The sequence below is a fragment of the Oncorhynchus nerka genome, linkage group LG13, assembly GCF_034236695.1.
Source record: "Oncorhynchus nerka isolate Pitt River linkage group LG13, Oner_Uvic_2.0, whole genome shotgun sequence".
NCBI lineage: Eukaryota > Metazoa > Chordata > Actinopteri > Salmoniformes > Salmonidae > Oncorhynchus > Oncorhynchus nerka.
This window is the reverse complement of record NC_088408.1, coordinates 74,202,331-74,226,410: the sequence shown is the minus strand read 5'-3', so window position 1 is coordinate 74,226,410 and position 24,080 is coordinate 74,202,331. Positions and strand designations below refer to the sequence as shown.

General features: G+C 42.7%; 1 protein-coding gene across 1 annotated transcript in view; it reads left to right on the top strand.

The window, feature by feature from the left end:
• The window catches only part of limk2 (LIM domain kinase 2), a 41,673-nt gene that overhangs the window by 2,512 nt on the left and 15,081 nt on the right, over positions 1–24,080 (top strand). Inside the window, exons 2-4 of the mRNA XM_029678224.2 lie at positions 276–372; positions 17,133–17,268; positions 23,713–23,822. Of these exons, the coding sequence (XP_029534084.1) occupies positions 276–372; positions 17,133–17,268; positions 23,713–23,822 (343 nt within the window). The remainder of the gene's footprint in view (positions 1–275; positions 373–17,132; positions 17,269–23,712; positions 23,823–24,080) is intronic.

The following is a 24,080-nucleotide window of genomic DNA, read 5'->3' as shown; positions in this document are numbered from 1 at the left end:
ATTGTAAACAGCCTGTGTCAGCCTATGTTCTACAAAAAAATTATCCCTATAATCATTGACTGACTGTATTTGCAATTACTCAAAATGGATTGTTATTAAAGGTCAGGGAATTTCCATATATTCTTATTTTCTTAAAAAATGTGTCTATGCAAACAGATTACAAGTCACCTTTGTTCAGTCAGTAAAATCTATGCAGAAATGCATTGCTTCAGTGATTTATTTTTATGAATGGATAGAGTATGCTTTTCCTGTAGTGACATAATTGAACCCTGCAGGTACAGATGGACGCCACTGTGCGGGTTGCGGGGGAACAATTCAAGACACATTCAATGTGAAGGTTCTTCAAGGAACTTGGCACAATGCCTGTTTTCAGTAAGTCATACTTTTAAATATAGATTTCAGTTGCATTCACTGTTTAATGTTTTTTTTAATCATTTTTTTTGTAGGACTTACTGTCTGTGCAGTAGACATGTGAGCTTGGTTTCCTTATGACAGGGAATAAGCAGCAATGGAATTAATAGAGACAATATATTTTGTTGGTTAAAATGCAGTTTTTGACTATTTCAGGTATTCTTTGTGGTCAAATGCTGTATGCACATGCTTACAAATTGACGTGTGGGTAGTCCTGGAGAGTTCTACATGTGGGTAGTCCTGGAGAGTTCTACATGTGGGTAGTCCTGGAGAGTTCTACATGTGGGTAGTCCTGGAGAGTTCTACATGTGGGTAGTCCTGGAGAGTTCTACATGTGGAATGTTTTAGCATCATTGTGGGCAGGTCAGTGAGGAAGAACTCTTGTACAGTGCATTCCTGTACACATCCCAGTGGCAGATACCACCATTCTACTCTTTTGAACCATTGTTGTTAGTACAACAAGTTAACAACTTAGAGGTGGTAGATGATTGACGTCCTTTTGCCTTTTTAAAGGGGAAAATGGTAAACATGTGTGAGGCAACACTCACACGTGAATTTGGGTGGGTCACCGGGACACAATGTGAGGAGGATCCCACCACATCTCTGGCCTTGAGGACTTTGGCCCTGGAAGGTTCTCTTGTCCGGTGGCTTAATCATTGTCTGGATGGAGACTGACATTAACTATCTGGCATTCCCAGGTTACTGGCCCCCATTGAGAAACCTTTGGATTTAAGCTGAACACTGAGGGCAGTACAATAGGACATACAGTGCATTCGGAAAGGATTTAGACCCCTTAACTTTTTACACGTTACAGCCTTATTGTAAAATGTATTTAAATTATTTTTTCCCTCATCATTCTACACACAATACCCATAATGACAAAGCGAAAACAGGTTTTTAGAGGTTTTTGCAAATGTATTCAAATTAAAAACAGAAATACCGTATTTACGTAGCTATTCAGACCTTTTGCAATGAGACTTGAAATTGAGCTCAAGGTGCATCATGTTTCCATTGATCAAACTTGAGATGTTTCTACAACTTGGAGTCCACCTGTGGTAAATTCAATTGATTGGACATGATTTGGAAAGGCACACACCTGTCTATATAAGGTCCCACAGTTGTCAGAGCAAAAACCAAGCCATGATTTTGAAGGAATTGTCCATAGAGCTCTGAGATAGGATTGTGTCAAGGCACAGATCTGGGGAAGGGTACCAAAACATTTCTGTAGCATTGAAGGTCCCCAAAAAGACAGTGCCCTCCATCATTCTTAATGGAAGAAGTTTGGAACCACCAATAGTATTCCTACAGCTGGCCGATCGGCCAAACTGAGCAATCGGGGGAGAAGGGCTTTGGTAAGGGAAGGGACCAAGAACCTGATGGTCACTTTGACAGAGCTCCAGAGTTCCTGTGTGGAGATGGGAGATCCTTCCAGAAGGACAACCATCTCTGCAGCACTCCACCAATCAGTCCTTTATGGTAGAGTGGCCAGACGGAAGCCACTCCCCAGTAAAAGGCACATGACCGCCAGCTTGGAGTTTACCAAAAGGCACTTAAATGACTCTGACCATGAGAAAGAAGATTATCTGGTCTGATGAAACCAAGATTTAACTTGTTGGTCTGAATGCCAAGCGTCATGTCTGTAGGAAACCTGGCACCATCGCTACGGTGAAGCGTGGTGGTGGCAGCATCATGCTGTGGGGATGTTTTTCAGCGGCAGAGACTGAGAGAATAGTCAGGATCGAGGGAAAGATGAACGGCGCAAAGTACAGAGATCCTTGATGAAAATCTGTTCCAGAGCGCTCAGGACCTCAGACTTGGGTGAAGGTTCAGCTTACAACATGACAACGACCCTAAGTACACAGTCAAGACAATGCAGGAGTGGTTTCGGGACAAGTCTCTGAATGTCCTTGAGTTGGACAGCCAAAGCACAGACTTGAACCCGATTGAACATCTCTGGAGAGACCTGAATATTTCTGTGCAGCGAAAACTGCCCATCCAACATGACAGAGCTTGAGAGGATCTGCAGAGAAGAATGAGAGAAACTTCCAAATACAGGTGTGCCAAGCTTGTAGTGTCATACTCAAGGCTGTAATCGCTGCAAAAATGCTTCAACAAAGTACTGAGTAAAGGATCTAAATACTTGCAGTACCAGGCAAGTTTGTACACACCTACTCATTCAAGGCTTTTTCTTTATTTTTTACTATTTTCTACATTGGTGAAGAAATCAAAACTATGAAATAACACGTGGAATCCTGTAGTAACCAAAAAAGTGTTTAACAAATCTAAATATATTTTAGATTTTATATTCGTCAAAGTAGCCAGCTTTTGCCTTGATGACAGCTTTGCACACTCTATGATTCTCTCAACCAGCTTCACTTGGAATGCTTTTCCAAAAGTCTTGAAGGAGTTCCCACATATGCTGAGTACTTGTTGGCCTCTTTTCCTTCATTCTGCAGTCCAACTCATCCCAAACCATCTCAGTTGGGTTGAGGTCGGGTGATTTTGGAGGCCAGGTCATCTAATGCAACACTCCATCACGCTCCTTCTTGGTCAAATAGCCCTTACACAGCCTGGAGGTGTGTTTGGGGTCATTGTCCTGTTGAGAAACAAATTATAGTCCCACTAAGTGCAAACCAGATGTGATGGCTTATTGCTACAGAATGCTGTAGTAGCCATGCTGGTTAAGTGTGCCTTGAATTCTAAATACATCACTGACAGTGTCACCAATAAAACACCATCACACCACCTCCTCCATGCTTCATGGTGGGAACCACACATGAGGAGATCATCCGTTCACCTACTCTGCATCTCACAAAGACACAGCGGTTGGAACCAAAAATCGCAAATTGATACTCATCAGACCAAAAGGACACATTTCCACTGGTCTAATGTCCATTGCTTGTGTTTCTTGGCCCAAGCAAGTCTCTTCTTATTATTGTCGTCCTTTTAGTAGTAGTTTCTTCGCAGCAATTTGACCACGAAGGCCTGATTCATGCACTAGAGGTTCAGTTGAAGTCGCAAGTTTACATACACCTTAGCCAAATACATTTAAACTCAGTTTTTCACAATTCCTGACATTAAAATCCCCTGTCTTAGGTCAGTTAAGATCACCACTTTTAATTTTAAGAATGTGAAATATCAGAATAATAGTAGAGAGAGCAATTTATTTTTATTTTAAATTTTAAATTTCAGCTTTTATTTCTTTCATCACATTCCCAGTGGGTTCCCAGAAGTTTACATACACTCAATTAGTATTTGGTAGCATTGCCTTTAAATTTTTTAACTTGGGTCAAATGTTCGGTTAGCCTTCCACAAGCTTCCCACAATAAGTTGGGTGAATTTTGGCCCATTCCTCCTGACAGAGCTGGTGTAACTGAGTCAGGTTTGTTGGCCTCCTTGCTCGCACATGGGTTTTCAGTTCTGCCCACACATTTTCTATAGGATTGAGGTCAGGGCTTTGTGATGGCCACTCCAATACCTTGACTTTGTTGTCCTTAAGCCATTTTGCCACAACTTTGGAAGTATGCTTGGAGTGGTCCATTTGGAAGACCCATTTGCAACCAAGCTTTAACTTCCTGACTGATGTCTTGAGATGTTGCTTCAATATATCCACAAAATTTTAAATTCCTCATGATGCCATCTATTTAGTGAAGTGCACAAGTCCCTCCTGCAGCAAAGCACCCCCACAACATAATGCTGCCACCCCCGTGCTTCACGGTTGGGATTGTCTTCTTCGGCTTGCAAGCCTCCCCCTTTTATATCCAGAGAGGCACTGATTCTGATGGTAGGCCTAAATACATCCACAGGTACACCTCCGATTGACTCAAATGATGTCAGAAGCTTCTAAAGCATTACATAATTTTCGGGAATTTTCATAGCTGTTTAAAGGCACAGTCAACTTAGTGTAGTAAACTTCTGACACACTGGAATTGTGATACAGTGAATTATAAGTGAAATAATCTGTCTGTAAAGAATTGTTGGAAAAATAACTTGTGTCATGCACAAAGTAGATGTCCTAACTGACTTGCCAGAGCTATAGTTTGTTAACAAGAAATTTGTGGAGTGGTTGAAAAATGAGTTTTAATGACTCCAACCCAACTTCAACTGTACCCCTGGGTCTTCTTTTCCTGTTACGGTCCTCATGAGAGCCATTTTCGTAATCATGCTTGATGGTCTTGGTGACTGCACTTGAAGAAACTTTCAAAGTTCTTGAAATTTTCCAGATTGACTGACCTTCATGTCTTAAAGTAATGATTGACTGTCGTTTCTCTTTGCTTATTTGAGCTGTTCTTGGCATAATATGGACTTGGTCTAGGACAAAAAGGCTTCTCAACAGTTTTTACCCCCAAGCCATAAGACTCCTGAACAGGTAATCAAATGGCTACCCGGACTATTTGCATTGTTTGCCCCCCAACCCCTCTTTTTACGCTGCTGCTACTCTCTGTTTATCATATATGCATAGTCACTTTAACTATACATTCATGTACATACTACCTCAATTGGGCCGACCAACCAGTGCTCCCGCACATTGGCTAACTGGGCTATCTGCATTGTGTCCCACCCACCACCCCCTCTTTTACGCTACTGCTACTCTCTGTTCATCATATATGGATTGCCACTTTAACCATTTATTCATTTATTTATTTTACCAGGTAAGTTGACTGAGAACACATTCTCATTTACAGCAACAACCTGGGGAATAGTTACAGGGGAGCGGAGGGGGATGAATGAGCCAATTGTAAACTGGGGATTCTTATGTGGTCATGATGGGTTGAGGGCCAGATTGGGAATTTAGCCAGGGTACCAGGGTTAACACACCTACGATAAGCGCCATGGGATCTTTAATGACCTCAGAGAGTCAGGACACCCGTTTAACGTCCCATCCGGAAGACGGCACCCTACACAGGGCAGTGTCCCCAATCACTGCCCTAGGGCATTGGGATATTTTTTAGACCAGAGGAAAGAGTGTCTCCTACTGGCCCTCCAACAGCATCTGGTCTCCCATCCAGGGACTGACCAGGACCAACTCTGCTTAGCTTCAGGAGCAAATCAGCAGTGGTATGCAGGGTGGTATGCTGCTGGCATAACCATATCTACATGTACATACTACCTCATTCAGCCTGACTAACCGGTGTTTGTATGTAGCCTCGTTACTATATATAGCCTGTCTTTTTACTGTTTTATTTCTTTACTTACCTATTGTTCACTTAATATATTTTTTGCACTATTGGTTAGAGCCTGTAAGTAAGAGCCTGAAATAATACCTGTTGTATTCGGCGCACGTGACAAATACACTTTGATTTGATTGGCTCAAGGAAAGAAATCCCAGAAATTAACTTTTAACAAGGCTGGCCTGTTAATTGAAAGGCATTCCAGGTGACTATCTCATGAAGCTGGTTGAGAGAATACCAAGAATGTGCAAATTTGTCATCAAGGCAAAGGGTGGCTACTTTGAAGAATCTCAAATATAAAGTATATGCTTAGCACTTTTTTGGTACTACATGATTCCATATGTGTTATTTAAAAGTGTTGTCATCACTATTATTCTACAATGTAGAAAATAGTAAAAATGAACTAAAACCCTTGACTGGTACTGTATGTAAATAATGCGGCAGATAGCCTAGTGGTTAGAGCGTTGGGCCAGTAACCAAAAGGTTGCTAGATCGAATCCCCAAGCTGAAAATCTGTCGTTCTGCCCCTGAACAAGGCAGTTAACCCACTGTTCCTAGGCCGAAATTGTAAATAAAAATGTTATTTAACTGACTTGCCTAGTTTAAAAAAGGTGATATTTCAGTTTTGTATTTTCTATACATTTGAAAATATTTCTAAACGGTTTTTGCTTTGTCATTGTGGGCTATTGTGTGTAGATTGATGGGGAGGGGGGACAACTATTTAATCTATTTTAGAATAAGGCTGTAATGTAACAATGTGGAAAAAGTCGAGGAGTCTGAATACTTTCTGTCGGCCCTGTATGTGGTCAATTCCACATTAACAGAGTGACACTGAGACTCAGATGTTTCATATATGTATGTCACACAAAAACCAATGATTGCAAAGGTCAACAAAACAAACAACTCTATGCAGAAGGACTACTTTTAACCATTTGCACTGAACATTTTACAAAAACACATTTACTTGAAAAACAGTGCAGATGCAAAGTTTGTAAACAGAATACCTGTTTGTGCCGTCATTCTGTTTCCATCTGCACTGTGGAATTGTCCATGTACAGACGCTCAAACAAACATGTAGCTCCTCTAAAGCTCTGTTTGTGCCGTCATTCTGTTTCCATCTGCACTGTGGAATTGTCCATGTACAGACGCTCAAACAAACATGTAGCTCCTCTAAAGCTCTGTTTGTGAAATGCAATCACTCAGGTTTTACTTTACCTGAAGATCATTTATGGATGTGACTATGGGGCTTCAGATAGACAATCCAAGAATGGACAGGTCATGGTCTAGAAGATGACAATGCGCTCCACAGGGCTTTTGTGAGAGGGGAAGCTGGGATTGAGGGCAGAGTCACGGCAGCTTTAATGAGGAGAGGGAGTGTGTTTCTGACACTCACTGTGCCCGTCCAGCACACAAGGTTACGTAACACGAATGAAAGAGTAGAACTAATGACTAGTTGAATAGAACTGATTAGAGTATAGCTGTTTTCCTTGAGCTCTGAATTGCCCCTGAATATAATAAATGAATGAAGTCTAAGATTACCTGAATTGTGCATCCTAGTATGAGGTATTTCCGATTATGTCTCCCTAGAGTAGAAGGGACTTGCCATTTGTGAGTGTTCCTTATTTTTTAAACTGAAATTTGCCCAAGCATTCAAATTTCTAGCAAAGCTTTTTAGCAGCACAATGTTCTTACATAACCCAGTATTTGGGTCTCTTTCTGTATTGCTATAATTGACTCTTTTATAGCTCCACTGCACCTAGTGTCAGTTCATAAGCCAAGTCCTTGATGCAGTTGTGCAACTTTCTCTCTCCAGCTCCTTCTCTCTTTTTAGCTCCTTCTTTCTCTCTTGCCCCCCCCCCCCCCCCCACCCAAATCACCTCACAATTTTTCTGTGAAATGAACTCTTCAGATGAAGCATCTGCTTTGGAAAAAACCTCCAATCCAGACTACCATACTGATGCAAAACCAAGTGGGCTGGGGTTTTCCTCAAATGTGAGCCTCTTTTCTCGTAACTTCATTCATTTTGTCATTGTAATACAGAATTATTCTCACTCCATGTGGGACATTGTCAAACTCTAAAGCAACGACAGTAGTTTCCTTTTCCATGTTACCCCCCGCTCTGTTCTATTGTGCACACAGAGCTTTGCACCTCCTCCAAGTTGTACAGCATTGTTAAAGGCTGACGTTATCCCTGTTCCAGTAAGGCTGACATTGTGAGGTGAAAGTATAGGTAAAGACTGGACAGTGTGTTGTGTGCCCGCATTCCTAGACAGCGATTCAGAGTCGTGGGCCCGCAGTGCCAGACACTGCACAAAGTCCTTTGTTTTTGCCATGGAAAACTGGATCCTGGCTTGTTCCAAAGGATTGTGCTTTATGAGTCAATGTTATTCCTCTAAAAGAGGTGAAGCTTTCTGGCTCAAGTCATACTGACAATCCTTTCCCCTCATTAATTGTCTGTGGGGTCCAATAATGTAACCTTGATGTGTTTGATTAGAACTGTAACTATCTGTTCACATTGGTTGCCTTCTGGGTAGTCTTAAAGGGAGTCCTACGGCATCTTGAACTAGTGTTTGTGTTGTTTCCATTCCTACAACACTGCTTCCCTATAGGCTTAATGCTTAGTGTCAGTTTCCAGCATTTTAGAATACATTTCAGTATGAATTCTCTATGGAACCTCCTTGCAATAGAATTAGAGGAGTGGTTTTCTCTCCCTCTCAGAAACTTGTAGTGTAACATGGGAGCACAACAGAGTCACCCTGAGATAAGGGTCCGTGCTATCCGGAATCCTTGGGACTTCCTCCCTACCCCATTGAAGTTGAAATGTAAAATGCTAGGGGTGGGGGCAGGTTGAGGAACATGTTGGACAACACCGGGGGGGAATTCTTCACTCCGTTCTGCTGACAATAATTTTTCTCTGCTCATACAGGAGTAATAATTTATCAAGGGGTGCTGCAGCACACTCGGCACCCCTACTTCCTGCGGTTATGCATATCGAAACAAACTTGGAGTCACTGGATGACATGGTATATGGTCCTTCCGCTACGACCCGGGAAACAAATCAGTTTATTAGGCTTCAGATGAAAATAGTACTGCTGAACTTAAGCGTTCATAAAGTGCGTGGTGATGAGCTTGATGATCCTTTACAATAAATATCAAGAGTCTTATTCTGATGTTATGATGATCGATGCTTGACTGCTATTTGACAAATTCAAATATTCTCACTCTTATCCAAAATCATGTCATCATGTAGACTAGCCTACCCACACAACCTACCTGCACTATGTGCAAGCTGTTGGCTAGAGCGCATGTCCCAAGGCCAGAGTGGGCACATTTTTAGCTATTTAAGGCAACCGTTTTCATTGGAAAAATGTTGGTAGAGTTGAAAATGCAATGAAAACACATTGAACATTAGATTTTTATTGGGTACATACAAATGTAAGCCAAAAAGTACATTTTGTGTGCACTATGTCATCATGCACCGATTTTTTAAAAATATATTTTAAATCTGCAATAAGTCTGTTTGGTGGAAACACCACTAGAGGGAAAATGTGCATATTTTCTTCATGTCAATTTGACAATATTTGCATGAAAATCTGTCTCCAATTGGATGGAAACCTAGCTTAAGACCAGCTTTAGTTGCACGACCTGCCTGGGAGATTCTAGTACACTAAAACAAAAGGCATTTGTAAAGGCCTTCCACTAGTTATGTGGAATTGAGGAAATCAAACGAGTAATGCTTGCCTGTTGGCGTTTGTCTAAGCAGGGTAAGTCCCTGACATTGTTGGGAGGACCAGTCCTTCCTCTTACCTGACTCTTTGTGTTTTTCTTTCATTCTTGGTTGAGAAGAAGCACCAGCGTTGTTTACTCTACTGATTGTGTTTTTCTTTCATTCTTGGTTGAGAAGAAGCACCAGCGTTGTTTACTCTACTGATTGTGTTTTTCTTTCATTCTTGGTTGAGAAGAAGCACCAGCGTTGTTTACTCTACTGATTGTGTTTTTCTTTCATTCTTGGTTGAGAAGAAGCACCAGCGTTGTTTACTCTACTGATTGTGTTTTTCTTTCATTCTTGGTTGAGAAGAAGCACCAGCGTTGTTTACTCTACTGATTGTGTTTTTCTTTCATTCTTGGTTGAGAAGAAGCACCAGCGTTGTTTACTCTACTGATTGTGTTTTTCTTTCATTCTTGGTTGAGAAGAAGCACCAGCGTTGTTTACTCTACTGATTGTGTTTTTCTTTCATTCTTGGTTGAGAAGAAGCACCAGCGTTGTTTACTCTACTGATTGTGTTTTTCTTTCATTCTTGGTTGAGAAGAAGCACCAGCGTTGTTTACTCTACTGATTGTGTTTTTCTTTCATTCTTGGTTGAGAAGAAGCACCAGCGTTGTTTACTCTACTGATTGTGTTTTTCTTTCATTCTTGGTTGAGAAGAAGCACCAGCGTTGTTTACTCTACTGATTGTGTTTTTCTTTCATTCTTGGTTGAGAAGAAGCACCAGCGTTGTTTACTCTACTGATTGTGTTTTTCTTTCATTCTTGGTTGAGAAGAAGCACCAGCGTTGTTTACTCTACTGATTGTGTTTTTCTTTCATTCTTGGTTGAGAAGAAGCACCAGCGTTGTTTACTCTACTGATTGTGTTTTTCTTTCATTCTTGGTTGAGAAGAAGCACCAGCGTTGTTTACTCTACTGATTGTGTTTTTCTTTCATTCTTGGTTGAGAAGAAGCACCAGCGTTGTTTACTCTACTGATTGTGTTTTTCTTTCATTCTTGGTTGAGAAGAAGCACCAGCGTTGTTTACTCTACTGATTGTGTTTTTCTTTCATTCTTGGTTGAGAAGAAGCACCAGCGTTGTTTACTCTACTGATTGTGTTTTTCTTTCATTCTTGGTTGAGAAGAAGCACCAGCGTTGTTTACTCTACTGATTGTGTTTTTCTTTCATTCTTGGTTGAGAAGAAGCACCAGCGTTGTTTACTCTACTGATTGTGTTTTTCTTTCATTCTTGGTTGAGAAGAAGCACCAGCGTTGTTTACTCTACTGATTGTGTTTTTCTTTCATTCTTGGTTGAGAAGAAGCACCAGCGTTGTTTACTCTACTGATTGTGTTTTTCTTTCATTCTTGGTTGAGAAGAAGCACCAGCGTTGTTTACTCTACTGATTGTGTTTTTCTTTCATTCTTGGTTGAGAAGAAGCACCAGCGTTGTTTACTCTACTGATTGTGTTTTTCTTTCATTCTTGGTTGAGAAGAAGCACCAGCGTTGTTTACTCTACTGATTGTGTTTTTCTTTCATTCTTGGTTGAGAAGAAGCACCAGCGTTGTTTACTCTACTGATTGTGTTTTTCTTTCATTCTTGGTTGAGAAGAAGCACCAGCGTTGTTTACTCTACTGATTGTGTTTTTCTTTCATTCTTGGTTGAGAAGAAGCACCAGCGTTGTTTACTCTACTGATTGTGTTTTTCTTTCATTCTTGGTTGAGAAGAAGCACCAGCGTTGTTTACTCTACTGATTGTGTTTTTCTTTCATTCTTGGTTGAGAAGAAGCACCAGCGTTGTTTACTCTACTGATTGTGTTTTTCTTTCATTCTTGGTTGAGAAGAAGCACCAGCGTTGTTTACTCTACTGATTGTGTTTTTCTTTCATTCTTGGTTGAGAAGAAGCACCAGCGTTGTTTACTCTACTGATTGTGTTTTTCTTTCATTCTTGGTTGAGAAGAAGCACCAGCGTTGTTTACTCTACTGATTGTGTTTTTTCTTTCATTCTTGGTTGAGAAGAAGCACCAGCGTTGTTTACTCTACTGATTGTGTTTTTCTTTCATTCTTGGTTGAGAAGAAGCACCAGCGTTGTTTACTCTACTGATTGTGTTTTTCTTTCATTCTTGGTTGAGAAGAAGCACCAGCGTTGTTTACTCTACTGATTGTGTTTTTCTTTCATTCTTGGTTGAGAAGAAGCACCAGCGTTGTTTACTCTACTGATTGTGTTTTTCTTTCATTCTTGGTTGAGAAGAAGCACCAGCGTTGTTTACTCTACTGATTGTGTTTTTCTTTCATTCTTGGTTGAGAAGAAGCACCAGCGTTGTTTACTCTACTGATTGTGTTTTTCTTTCATTCTTGGTTGAGAAGAAGCACCAGCGTTGTTTACTCTACTGATTGTGTTTTTCTTTCATTCTTGGTTGAGAAGAAGCACCAGCGTTGTTTACTCTACTGATTGTGTTTTTCTTTCATTCTTGGTTGAGAAGAAGCACCAGCGTTGTTTACTCTACTGATTGTGTTTTTCTTTCATTCTTGGTTGAGAAGAAGCACCAGCGTTGTTTACTCTACTGATTGTGTTTTTCTTTCATTCTTGGTTGAGAAGAAGCACCAGCGTTGTTTACTCTACTGATTGTGTTTTTCTTTCATTCTTGGTTGAGAAGAAGCACCAGCGTTGTTTACTCTACTGATTGTGTTTTTCTTTCATTCTTGGTTGAGAAGAAGCACCAGCGTTGTTTACTCTACTGATTGTGTTTTTCTTTCATTCTTGGTTGAGAAGAAGCACCAGCGTTGTTTACTCTACTGATTGTGTTTTTCTTTCATTCTTGGTTGAGAAGAAGCACCAGCGTTGTTTACTCTACTGATTGTGTTTTTCTTTCATTCTTGGTTGAGAAGAAGCACCAGCGTTGTTTACTCTACTGATTGTGTTTTTCATTTTTTTTAGATCAGATAATCTTTGTTTTGGTCTATTTATTCAGGGACATGACTGTGTACCCTACAGTTATCCTTTATCCCCCACACTAGGACTGACCAATCCAATGTTTCTCCTCAGGTATTGGGTTGTTTTGGTCTATTTATTCAGGGACATGACTGTGTACCCTACAGTTATCCTTTATCCCCCACACTAGGACTGACCAATCCAATGTTTCTCCTCAGGTATTGGGTTGTTTTGGTCTGACAGGGAGGAAGGACACACTATGACTCAACAGAGAACATCCAAACGTTACGTTGTTCAGTTTTACAGTGAAAGTTGGTTTCCCTGAAACACACACCTGTAGACAGGATATTCTTCACACCTGTCGTATACGCACACAGGTGTGTGTGTGTGTGTGTGTGTGTATTTCAGCATTGCATCCTGTTTCTCTCCGTTTCCATGACTGTGTTATAAAAACACTCTGGCTCTTTACACACACAATGATGATATACAGGTTGCTCACAAATACTCACATACAGTGCGTGCGTGAGTGTACATGCAATATTCAGGTTTACTATCACATAAAGTAGGGCACTACTACTGACCACAGATTGGCTAACACACTAAACAGTCTCAGTAGTACAGAGGAGAGTACAGATGAGGGAAAAAAAGATAAAAACAATGTTTTAATACAGTTCCTTTTTGGTCACTTTTTTAGTTTCATTCTGTAACCAAGATGTATGATCTGGTCAACATTCCGTCAGACAAAAGGATCTAATTTGGGCATTAGGCCAGTCCGAGGGCAGCGTTCCCTATTACATACAGCACTCCCCTCACTAATGTGATCTTTATCTGGGCAGCCTTTCTGCACCCTTCTGCTTTTCTACACCATCCCTCTGTGCACTAACCTAGTCTCGGAGCATTCCGGATTATTCTGTACGTAAATCCCTTTAGTATGATATGTTACGTTTTGTATGGTATGTATTCATTTGTGGATGTCCATCACCCATTTTGAATTACAATTTGTATTATATGCTATGAATTTGCCCAGCGTATGATATGTTATGAATTCTAGCTAGCTGGCTAACGTTAGCTAGGCTAGGGTTAAGTTTATGAGTTTGTTTAACGGTGAATGCAGTGTTTCCCAAACTCTGTCCTGGGGACCCCAAGGGGTGCATGTTTTGGTTTTTGCCCTAGTACTACACAGCTGATAATCAAAGAATCATCAAGCTTTGATATAAGAGTTGAGGTTAGGGGAAGGGTTAGTTAACATTCTACGTAGTTGCAAATTAGCTAAAAAGTAGTAAGTAGTTGAAAAGTTGCAAAAGTTTTCTGTGATGATGAGATTTTGAGTTGCTATAATTTCGCATTATACGCCCATCCATCCATCCCGACCAACCATCCCTCCTTTAAGTAACCATCTGTCTTATGTAACCATACCAAACTTAACATATCATTACTAATTAGAGTGTCCTGGATTTACATTTGCTATGTTACGTCTAGTCTATGAGACCAGGCTGTGTGCACGGGAAGGCCTGGAAATAACTTTTTCACTCTTTTCCTGCTTACCTATTCTTGCTTTAGTCTCTCTGTGTGGGCTGCATGTTTTTGGAACATTTGTTTCCTCACACAATGTACCAGAAGCCATGAACCACCTCCATAAGATTTAATCCAAGTAACCAGTAATAAGTGTTGTGTTAGAATGAACCATTGTAAAAGGGAATTGACCTGCCTAATCTCCAGGAGTAGATTTTCTCTCCAAATGCTGATGAGCCACAATTAACTCTACTGCAGGTTAGGAGAACTGTGATCCATAGTGGTGCAGCAGTCGAAGGCACTGCATTGCGGTGCTAGAGGCGTCACTACACACCCTGGTTTGATCCTGGGTAGGCCATCATTGTAAATAAGAATTTGTTCTTAACTGACTTGCCTAGCTAAATAACAATAAGCCCACAGACCCAGGCTAGCACTGGGATGTTCCGGTGCTTTATAAAGGGAAAAACTACAGCAATACCCCAGACAGGCAGGTGCTTGGCATATTTGTTAAGACTGTTCCCTCAATGTTTTTCTGCTGCCAGTGAACCGAGTGTCCTCCAGTCAAGGGGCCTCATTTATAACCGTGGTTATAAATTTCTGCTCGTGCCATTTCTGAAAAGTCCACACACACACACCATATTGAGATTTATAAACTTGGCACACGCCATACATAGGCTATGCAGGTTTCCAGTAATAAATCAGATGTTGTTGTAAAACTGTGCACACGTGAACGAGCATTAAAACTCCACCTGGGAAAATGCCTCCATTCACTTTTTATGGTGACAATAATGCTCATTATTTGCTATATAATTTGGAACTATTGGCATTAGGCTTCAGCATGCAAAATACAAATAGTTGTTCAATATTTAGTTTATCAATTGATTATTGGGTTCATACAGTATGTCTTGCCTTGGTATAGGCTCTTTGATTTAATAGGCAATGATGTTGTGCTCCTATCACACAGCTATATTGTATTTTGACAGTATGGGTAGTCTATTGTATCCTACCCATACTGTCAAAATGTTTACATAAGCTACTGGTCTATTTACTGTGTTGGCAGAATGTTGTAATCTTTAGCATTCATTTATTCTGTATTTGGAAGAGGACTGTGTCGATGTGTGAATTAGAAAACAATGTCAAATTGTCGTAGACCTGTCAGCAGAACGTTTGAATTCAACAATGTTTTATATCTACTTTTTCCCCAACCTAAATATGACGGACCGCCCACAAATCCTGAAACATTGTAGGGCTGCAAAAAAGAAATGCAATTACAGTACTTACAGTGTTAGTAATATTTCTTGTATGTTTTTGTTCTGCTTGACTTTTGAAAATACATTTTATATAGTACTACTGATGATCATTACTGCGTTGTTGGTAAAGAGCAAGAAAGGTATTTCACTGTAGGCTACTTTTGCACATGACAATTAAAAACTTAACTTGATACATAGGCCTACTTCAATGTAAAAGATTAGCTGTTAAACGCTATACCAGTATTATAAAGCCCGCTGCTTATGATATTGCAAAGTTTGAAATACATACTGTATAGCCTGTCTATTTACTGGGCTACAAGTTCCAATTAAATGAGAGATGCGCATGGTCATTTCAAATTTGTTGTATGGCTACTTTGGGAATATGAAACCATCACGGCCAGAAAATGTGAGGAATATATTCTGCAATGGCTATGAAAATAAATTAGGAAAATGATTCCTAGGTCGAATTATAAGATTCCTATGTTGAATTATTTTAGATTCTGAATATAATACACATAGGTTTGCCGTTCTCACTGATGGTTGCATTCTTATTCAGATGTTTTTCTGTTAGTTTTTTATGTATAAGCTTTTCATCATATACCCCATTTGCACAAAATACTTGCCAGCTTGCAATACAATATTTCAACCACTAGCAGATGTGCGTACGCGTGGTCTGAAGTTTTGCAGGGAGGTGTGCACATTCTCACTTCAAGTCAAACATTTTAAATGGCAACTTTTGCGTGAAAACTGGTGCACACACATTTTGGGGTATATTTTGTGTGTTTGCACGGTTTTTAAATGATCCTCCAGATGAATGAGTCAATATGCAGAACTGGCAACCCCTTCTTCACAGGGAGTCTGTGTAAGTGGGTTGCCAGTTTAGTGACCTAGACTAATCTCCTTGAGAGGTTTAGAATTGATTGTGCGCCTGACACAGCTTAACCTGGTGCTGCCATTTTACATAACCTGTGAAACTACCCGAAGGTATCATCACAGCCTGCAGGTGCTCCCTGATCTCTCGGCAACTTCAGCATTCCTAACTCTATGAACATTACTCAACTAGAAATTCAGACAAATCAGTGCATTCACCACATTCTTTGTTGATCCCCCCCTCCACCAGGCTGTGTAGAGGGTTGTCAGGGTTTCTGTCTGAGAGGTGCTTCATCATGCTCAGAAACAACTGGAACACATTAAGATGCTGGAATGTGGCTGTGGATGGGGAGAGCTGAGGGCAGCCTTTGGTGTTAGTTGCTGGTATTTAGGTAAGGTTAATGATCAGCGTTTCCCAAGGTCTGCTGCTTATCGCTTTATTCTTCTGGGAAACCACAGCCCTCATGTAGACATTGTGTGTGTGTGTGTGTGTGTGTAGTCACTCTCTTCACAGTGTTACCTACCTTGTGATGGATCACACCAACGAGACGTGACATGTCTCAGGAACAAGGTAACCTACTTCCTTTACATCGTACCCTGGCGATCAGAGACAAGTAGATACCGTCATCCTAAAGAAAGGCCTGAAGCAACCGCTGCACTCCAGTGCAACCTGGGAGTGGAAGGTATCATGTTCACCAGTGTAATTTCTCACATGATGAATGGCTTTTGCTGCGCTGTGTCTACAGTGCCAGTGCCTCTCGTTAAGGGATACTTTCACCCTCACTTTCTTTGTAAAGAGGATTGGTTGAGGGAGAGTGTACAGACCGGTCAACAGTTTGCGTGTTGGTTAAACTATTTCCAATATTAACTGACTTAGATCTCGCACTAAGTCCCCAGTGTATTTGTCTTTTTCAGATGCTGTTTTCTTTGAGAATCTTTTTGTAATTATTCTGCTCCAGCTTCGTCTATTGCCTATTGGTTCTATCTGCATGTCATCTCTCAGACTCCATTGTTTGAGTGGTGGGAATCTCTGCTCAATAGGAATCTTTCAGAAATCTAACACAAGCCTTTGAGATTGTCAACAGGTCTTTGAAATGATACACTCAGGCTTTGTAGTGACTCTCCTCTAAATCACCTTGAAACAGCTTGCTCTACACTTGATATGGTCTCTGCTGAAAGGATCCGTATGTCCACTCTTCTCTCTTCATTTCTTGCAGAGGTAAACGTGTTTTTCCCATCCACAGGTGCTCAGAGTGCTGTGACCACCTGACCAACTGGTACTATGAGAAGGATGGAAAGCTGTACTGCCGTAAACACTACTGGGAGAAGTTTGGAGAGCTGTGTCACGGCTGTTCTCTGCTCATGACTGGACCTGCCATGGTGAGTCACCCCACTCCATCCTCCTCACCTCACTGTCAGACACTGAGACTATGGTTTGTCATTTCCACATATCAGTATATCCCACTCTGATTGTGATCCTGGAGCTTCTGCACACCTGGTCCGTGCTTTCAACCCTGGTTGCTGTTTAGGTTGGCCCAAGATCCAAAGTATCAGGTATTATAATGCAGTAGGCTTCAGGCTTGGTTCACTTTTAGATCTCATTGAACATAAAGACGACAGTGTTGGTAAGGTGAACAGTCAGACAAAGCTGTACATTAGATAATATATGAATAATTCACTGTCAGGATTACTATTGTATTCATATGTTAGATGTGTAGGGCCACACTCGGATAACACCAACTCACAGTGAATCACTGTTCTTTGATATGAGCTCAGTGGGTTGTGCAGCAATAGGATCTGTTTTTCTCCATGTGTACAAATGAGGGAACTGTCAGCTTTACCCACTTTTCCCCCTCTCCTCAACTTTCAGCAGAATCCCTAGAGGGATGGTTGAAGCCCTATGTTGTAACAAACATCTCCTTGGTGATTGAGGTCAATACTTATGTACAGGAGAGGTCATGGGGGCTGGGAACTGGCACAGCAGTAATCATCCACACAGAGCGACAATGCTCTGCATCCTGGTTGCTTTAAAAGATGGCAGATTGTACTTGAACCTTCTCTCTGTGTTAGTTAGGTCCCCCAGCACAATGTGTATGTCTGTGTTAGTTAGGTCCCCCAGCACAATGTGTATGTCTGTGTTAGTTAGGTCCCCCAGCACAATGTGTATGTCTGTGTTAGTTAGGTCCCCCAGCACAATGTGTATGTCTGTGTTAGTTAGGTCCCCCAGCACAATGTGTATGTCTGTGTTAGTTAGGTCCCCCAGCACAATGTGTATGTCTGTGTTAGTTAGGTCCCCCAGCACAATGTGTATGTCTGTGTTAGTTAGGTCCCCCAGCACAATGTGTATGTCTGTGTTAGTTAGGTCCCCCAGCACAATGTGTATGTCTCTGTTAGTTAGGTCCCCCAGCATGGATGCTTCTCTCTCTGTTAGTTAGGTCCCCCAGCATGGATGCTTCTCTCTCTGTTAGTTAGGTCCCCCAGCATGGATGCTTCTCTCTCTGTTAGTTAGGTCCCCCAGCATGGATGCTTCTCTCTCTGTTAGTTAGGTTCCCCCGTCATGGATGCTTCTCTCTCTGTTAGTTAGGTTCCCCCGTCATGGATGCTTCTCTCTCTGTTAGTTAGGTTCCCCCGTCATGGATGCTTCTCTCTCTGTTAGTTAGGTTCCCCGTCATGGATGCTTCTCTCTCTGTTAGTTAGGTTCCCCGTCATGGATGCTTCTCTCTGTTAGTTAGGTTCCCCCGTCATGGATGCTTCTCTCTCTGTTAGTTAGGTTCCCCGTCATGGATGCTTCTCTCTCTGTTAGTTAGGTTCCCCGTCATGGATGCTTCTCTCTGTTAGTTAGGTTCCCCCGTCATGGATGCTTCTCTCTCTGTTAGTTAGGTTCCCCCGTCATGGATGCTTCTCTCTCTGTTAGTTAGGTTCCCCCGTCATGGATGCTTCTCTCTCTGTTAGTTAGGTTCCCCCGTCATGGATGCTTCTCTCTCTGTTAGTTAGGTTCCCCCGTCATGGATGCTTCTCTCTCTGTTAGTTAGGTTCCCCGTCATGGATGCTTCTCTCTGTTAGTTAGGTTCCCCCGTCATGGATGCTTCTCTCTCTGTTAGTTAGGTTCCCCCGTCATGGATGCTTCTCTCTCTGTTAGTTAGGTTCCCCCGTCATGGATGCTTCTCTCTCTGTTAGTTAGGTCCCCCAGCATGGATGCTTCTCTCTCTGTTAGTTAGGTTCCCCCATCGTGGATGCTTCTCTCTCTGTTAGTTAGGTTCCCCCAGCATGGATGCTTCTCTCTCTGTTAGTTAGGGTCCCCCAGCATGGATGCTTCTCTCTCTGTTAGTTAGGTTCCCCTGTCATGGATGCTTCTCTCTCTGTTAGTTAGGTCCCCCAGCATGGATGCTTCTCTCTCTGTTAGTTAGGTTCCCCCGTCATGGATGCTTCTCTCTCTGTTAGTTAGGTTCCCTCGTCATGGATGCTTCTCTCTCTGTTAGTTAGGTTCCCCCGTCATGGATGCTTCTCTCTCTGTTAGTTAGGTTCCCCCGTCGTGGATGCTTCTCTCTCTGTTAGTTAGGTTCCCCCATCGTGGATGCTTCTCTCTCTGTTAGTTAGGTTCCCCCGTCGTGGATGCTTCTCTCTGTTAGTTAGGTTCCCCTGTCATGGATGCTTCTCTCTCTGTTAGTTAGGTCCCCCAGCATGGATGCTTCTCTCTCTGTTAGTTAGGGTCCCCCAGCATGGATGCTTCTCTCTCTGTTAGTTAGGTTCCCCTGTCATGGATGCTTCTCTCTCTGTTAGTTAGGTTCCCCCGTCGTGGATGCTTCTCTCTCTGTTAGTTAGGTTCCCCCATCGTGGATGCTTCTCTCTCTGTTAGTTAGGTTCCCCCGTCATGGATGCTTCTCTCTCTGTTAGTTAGGTTCCCCCGTCATGGATGCTTCTCTCTCTGTTAGTTAGGTTCCCCCATCGTGGATGCTTCTCTCTCTGTTAGTTAGGTTCCCCCGTCATGGCCCCGCTCTGTTCTCCTCTGTACAGTCTCCACAGTTCACTTCCCCCAGCACATAGTGAACTTTGGGGGGGAAATGGAGAACATGGAGTGGTTTTGGAACCAGTCCATCACCTGATTCAGTACACTGCGGTGGAAAGGCAACAGATACTACCCACACTGTACGGCCAGTCTGCCACCAGACCACCACAGTGTTTATTGGAGACAGTTTTTGAAAGATCAAGTATCTGTTATTAAGGGAAGGTTAGAATGTTTGGCTCGACTGAGTTTGTCAAATCAATGTTCATCTTTCAGGATTAGATCATGAGCTCATGGTTATGCTATTAAAGTGTAGCTGAAGGCTGAATATTGGTTAGCTTTCTTCTTGTTTCATCAGTGCTATGGAATTCCCATGCATGGGGTTGGAGTGCTGTGCTTTTTAATGGAACTTCATTTTAACAGTGTTATGGTCCCTATTAAACCAGGTCTAAATACAACTAGAACTTCTGAAAACACAAACAATTGCTGGTCACAAAAGGGTCATTTCCCTTTAACTGGATTAAAGTGGGCCCCAAAATGAAATCTTTTTTTAACCTGAAGTTTGCCAGTAAGCAAAACACATAATGGACCTTTCTATTTGGTTTTGGACACATTGGCTCTGTACGCGAAGTGCCAAGTATTTCTGGCAGGGTTGAATTGGCAGCCTTCTCTTACCCTGCAGCCGAACCAACACTGCGTTAAATGGTCTAGCTGTTGGGTCTCTCAGGAGAGGAGAGTAGTGTGGAGCATGCAGCTACTTAAAGCTGTTGGGTCTCAGGAGAGGAGAGTAGTGTGGAGCATAAAGCTACTTAAAGCTGTTGGGTCTCTCAGGAGAGGAGAGTAGTGTGGAGCATGCAGCTGCTTAAAGCTGTTGGGTCTCAGGAGAGGAGAGTAGTGTGGAGCATGCAGCTACTTAAAGCTGTTGGGTCTCTCAGGAGAGGAGAGTAGTGTGGAGCATGCAGCTACTTAAAGCTGTTGGGTCTCAGGAGAGGAGAGTAGTGTGGAGCATAAAGCTACTTAAAGCTGTGTGGGCTCAGGAGAGGAGAGTAGTGTGGAGCATGCAGCTATTTAAAGCTGTTGGGTCTCTCAGGAGCGGAGAGTAGTGTGGAGCATGCAGTTACTTAAAGCTGTTGGGTCTCTCAGGAGAGGAGAGTAGTGAGGAGCATGCAGCTACTTAAAGCTGTTGGGTCTCAGGAAAGGAGAGTAGTGTGGAGCATGCAGCTACTTAAAGCTGTTGGGTCTCAGGAGAGGAGAGTAGTGGGTCAGCTACTTAAAGCTGAGGAGAGGAGAGTAGTGTGGAGCATGCAGCTACTTAAAGCTGTTGGGTCTCTCAGGAGAGGAGAGTAGTGTGGAGCATGCAGCTACTTAAAGCTGTTGGGTCTCTCAGGAGAGGAGAGTAGTGTGGAGCATGCAGCTACTTAAAGCTGTTGGGTCTCAGGAGAGGAGAGTAGTGTGGAGCATGCAGCTACTTAAAGCTGTTGGGTCTCTCAGGAGAGGAGAGTAGTGTGGAGCATGCAGCTACTTAAAGCTGTTGGGTCTCAGGAAAGGAGAGTAGTGTGGAGCATGCAGCTACTTAAAGCTGTTGGGTCTCAGGAGAGGAGAGTAGTGTGGAGCATGCAGCTACTTAAAGCTGTTGGGTCTCAGGAGAGGAGAGTAGTGTGGAGCATGCAGCTACTTAAAGCTGTTGGGTCTCAGGAGAGGAGAGTGCAGCTGCTGGGGTCTCAGCATGCAGCTACTTAAAGCTGTTGGGTCTCAGGAGAGGAGAGTAGTGTGGAGCATGCAGCTACTTAAAGCTGTTGGGTCTCAGGAGAGGAGAGTAGTGTGCAGCTGCTTAAAGCTGTTGGGTCTCAGGAGAGGAGAGTGCATGCAGCTACTTAAAGCTGTTGGGTCTCTCAGGAGAGGAGAGTAGTGTGGAGCATGCAGCTACTTAAAGCTGTTGGGTCTCAGGAGAGGAGAGTAGTGTGGAGCATGCAGCTACTTAAAGCTGTTGGGTCTCAGGAGAGGAGAGTAGTGTGGAGCATGCAGCTACTTAAAGCTGTTGGGTCTCAGGAGAGGAGAGTAGTGAGGAGCATGCAGCTACTTAAAGCTGTTGGGTCTCAGGAGAGGAGAGTAGTGTGGAGCATGCAGCTACTTAAAGCTGTTGGGTCTCAGGAGAGGAGAGTAGTGTGGAGCATGCAGCTACTTAAAGCTGTTGGGTCTCAGGAGAGGAGAGTAGTGTGGAGCATGCAGCTACTAAAAGCTGTTGGGTCTCAGGAGAGGAGAGTAGTGTGGAGCATGCAGCTGCTTAAAGCTGTTGGGTCTCAGGAGAGGAGAGTAGTGTGGAGCATGCAGCTACTTAAAGCTGTTGGGTCTCTCAGGAGAGGAGAGTAGTGTGGAGCATGCAGCTACTTAAAGCTGTTGGGTCTCAGGAGAGGAGAGTAGTGTGGAGCATGCAGCTACTTAAAGCTGTTGGGTCTCAGGAGAGGAGAGTAGTGAGGAGCATGCAGCTACTTAAAGCTGTTGTGTGTTTGTGGGGCAGGCTATGGCACCAAATGCCATATTGTTCTCTGATGAGGAGATCGTCGCATGGCATTTTTCATTTCAGTTTGCCTACTTTTGTCTGTGGCTGTGGAGACATTTTACAGTTCTTGACAGTTGTAAATCCTCTCAAATTAGACTGCTTTGGAATATCCTTCTTTTGTTCTTTTTCAATTGGTAAAATGGAGAAATTAATAGAGAAATAAATATAGAACAGCTCTACACACACACACACACTAGCCTCCCCTTGCCGAGAGAGTCTGCACACACACAGCCAGCTATGGACTATGACACAGCTGTGTGTGTCTAGCTGGGGTTCCTTCAGGCTGTTTCTGACTGGGGTCGGTGTGGTAATGCTTCAGCCTGGAGGGAGGGAGTCACAGCCACAGACGCACACATGGCTTACATCACTCAGCCTAATCCTAGTGCCCCCTGGACCGGCAACAAGATCCTTTCCCAACACTTTTACTCATAGCAGCCTACAAGGAAGAGCTGGGGAGAATGGAACATATTATCTCACTTCAAAGACTACAGGTTTTCATTAATATATTCACATTCTTTGGAAATGATCCTGTTTTCAAATGATCTGGTGAGGAGCTTAGGTCTTGAGACAAAATCTTTAACCAAAATTGAATTCAAGCTTTAGAAGCATTGCAGCTCTTTGTTGTTGTAGACTGAAGACTCCAATGAAATTGAAGTCGGTTAACACTGACTGGTTAAAATAGATTATCTCTTCGGGCCTCATGTACAGGAGCACATTTTAGATTTTCCAGCTCGCCCAGCCTTAACATCACATGATCACTTCAGATCCAGGAATGAAGTTCAAACCCACATGAAGTGGCCTCTGAACCTCCTCTATGGCACATACCATGTGTGTAGGAGTGTGTGTGTGTGTGTGTGTGTCACTTGCTTCAGGAGGTGGATACTTTGTCTAATTTAGCATGAGAGCAAGACCAATAGATTGGGAGTGTGTAAGATATAGAGAAGTAACATGTGAATGAGTAAGCTGTTGTACATGTGTGAGAGAACCAGACTTTCTTTCAGAGTTTGTTAATGTGTGAAAAGAGAGAGCGTCAGTGAGAGGCATGCTGTGATTAGAGAAGGCAGGGCTTGGGTCCCGGGGAGGTGGATGACATCGTAGCATATTCCAGATAGGTTAAGAGTGGAGCAGGTGTTACTGACTGTGCCACTGCCACACAGAGAGGACAGCACACAACACCGGACAGTACAGAACAGCACAGTGTTCTCTCCATGAAGCTGGAAAGCCATGGGAAAGACAAACCCACCTGTATCTGTTCTTCCAGGTGGCCGGAGAATACAAGTATCACCCAGAGTGCTTTGTGTGTCTGAGCTGCAAAGTTGTCATCGAGGACAGGGACACCTATGCCCTGGTGGAGCGCTCCAAACTGTACTGGTGAGAGTTGTTTTAATTCTGTTCAATTTTTTTGTTTAGTCTGATGTTGATAGAGGCCGTTTAGGGAATGTGATTTATATTATTGGAAACAGGCAGCATCGCTCTATTTCTGATGAATCTGTTGTCTGTCACACCTGAGCTCCCTCTACGGTCTGACTCTCTGATGAATCTGTTGTCTGTCACACCTGAGCTCCCTCTACGGTCTGACTCTCTGATGAATCTGTTGTCTGTCACACCTGAGCTCCCTCTACGGTCTGA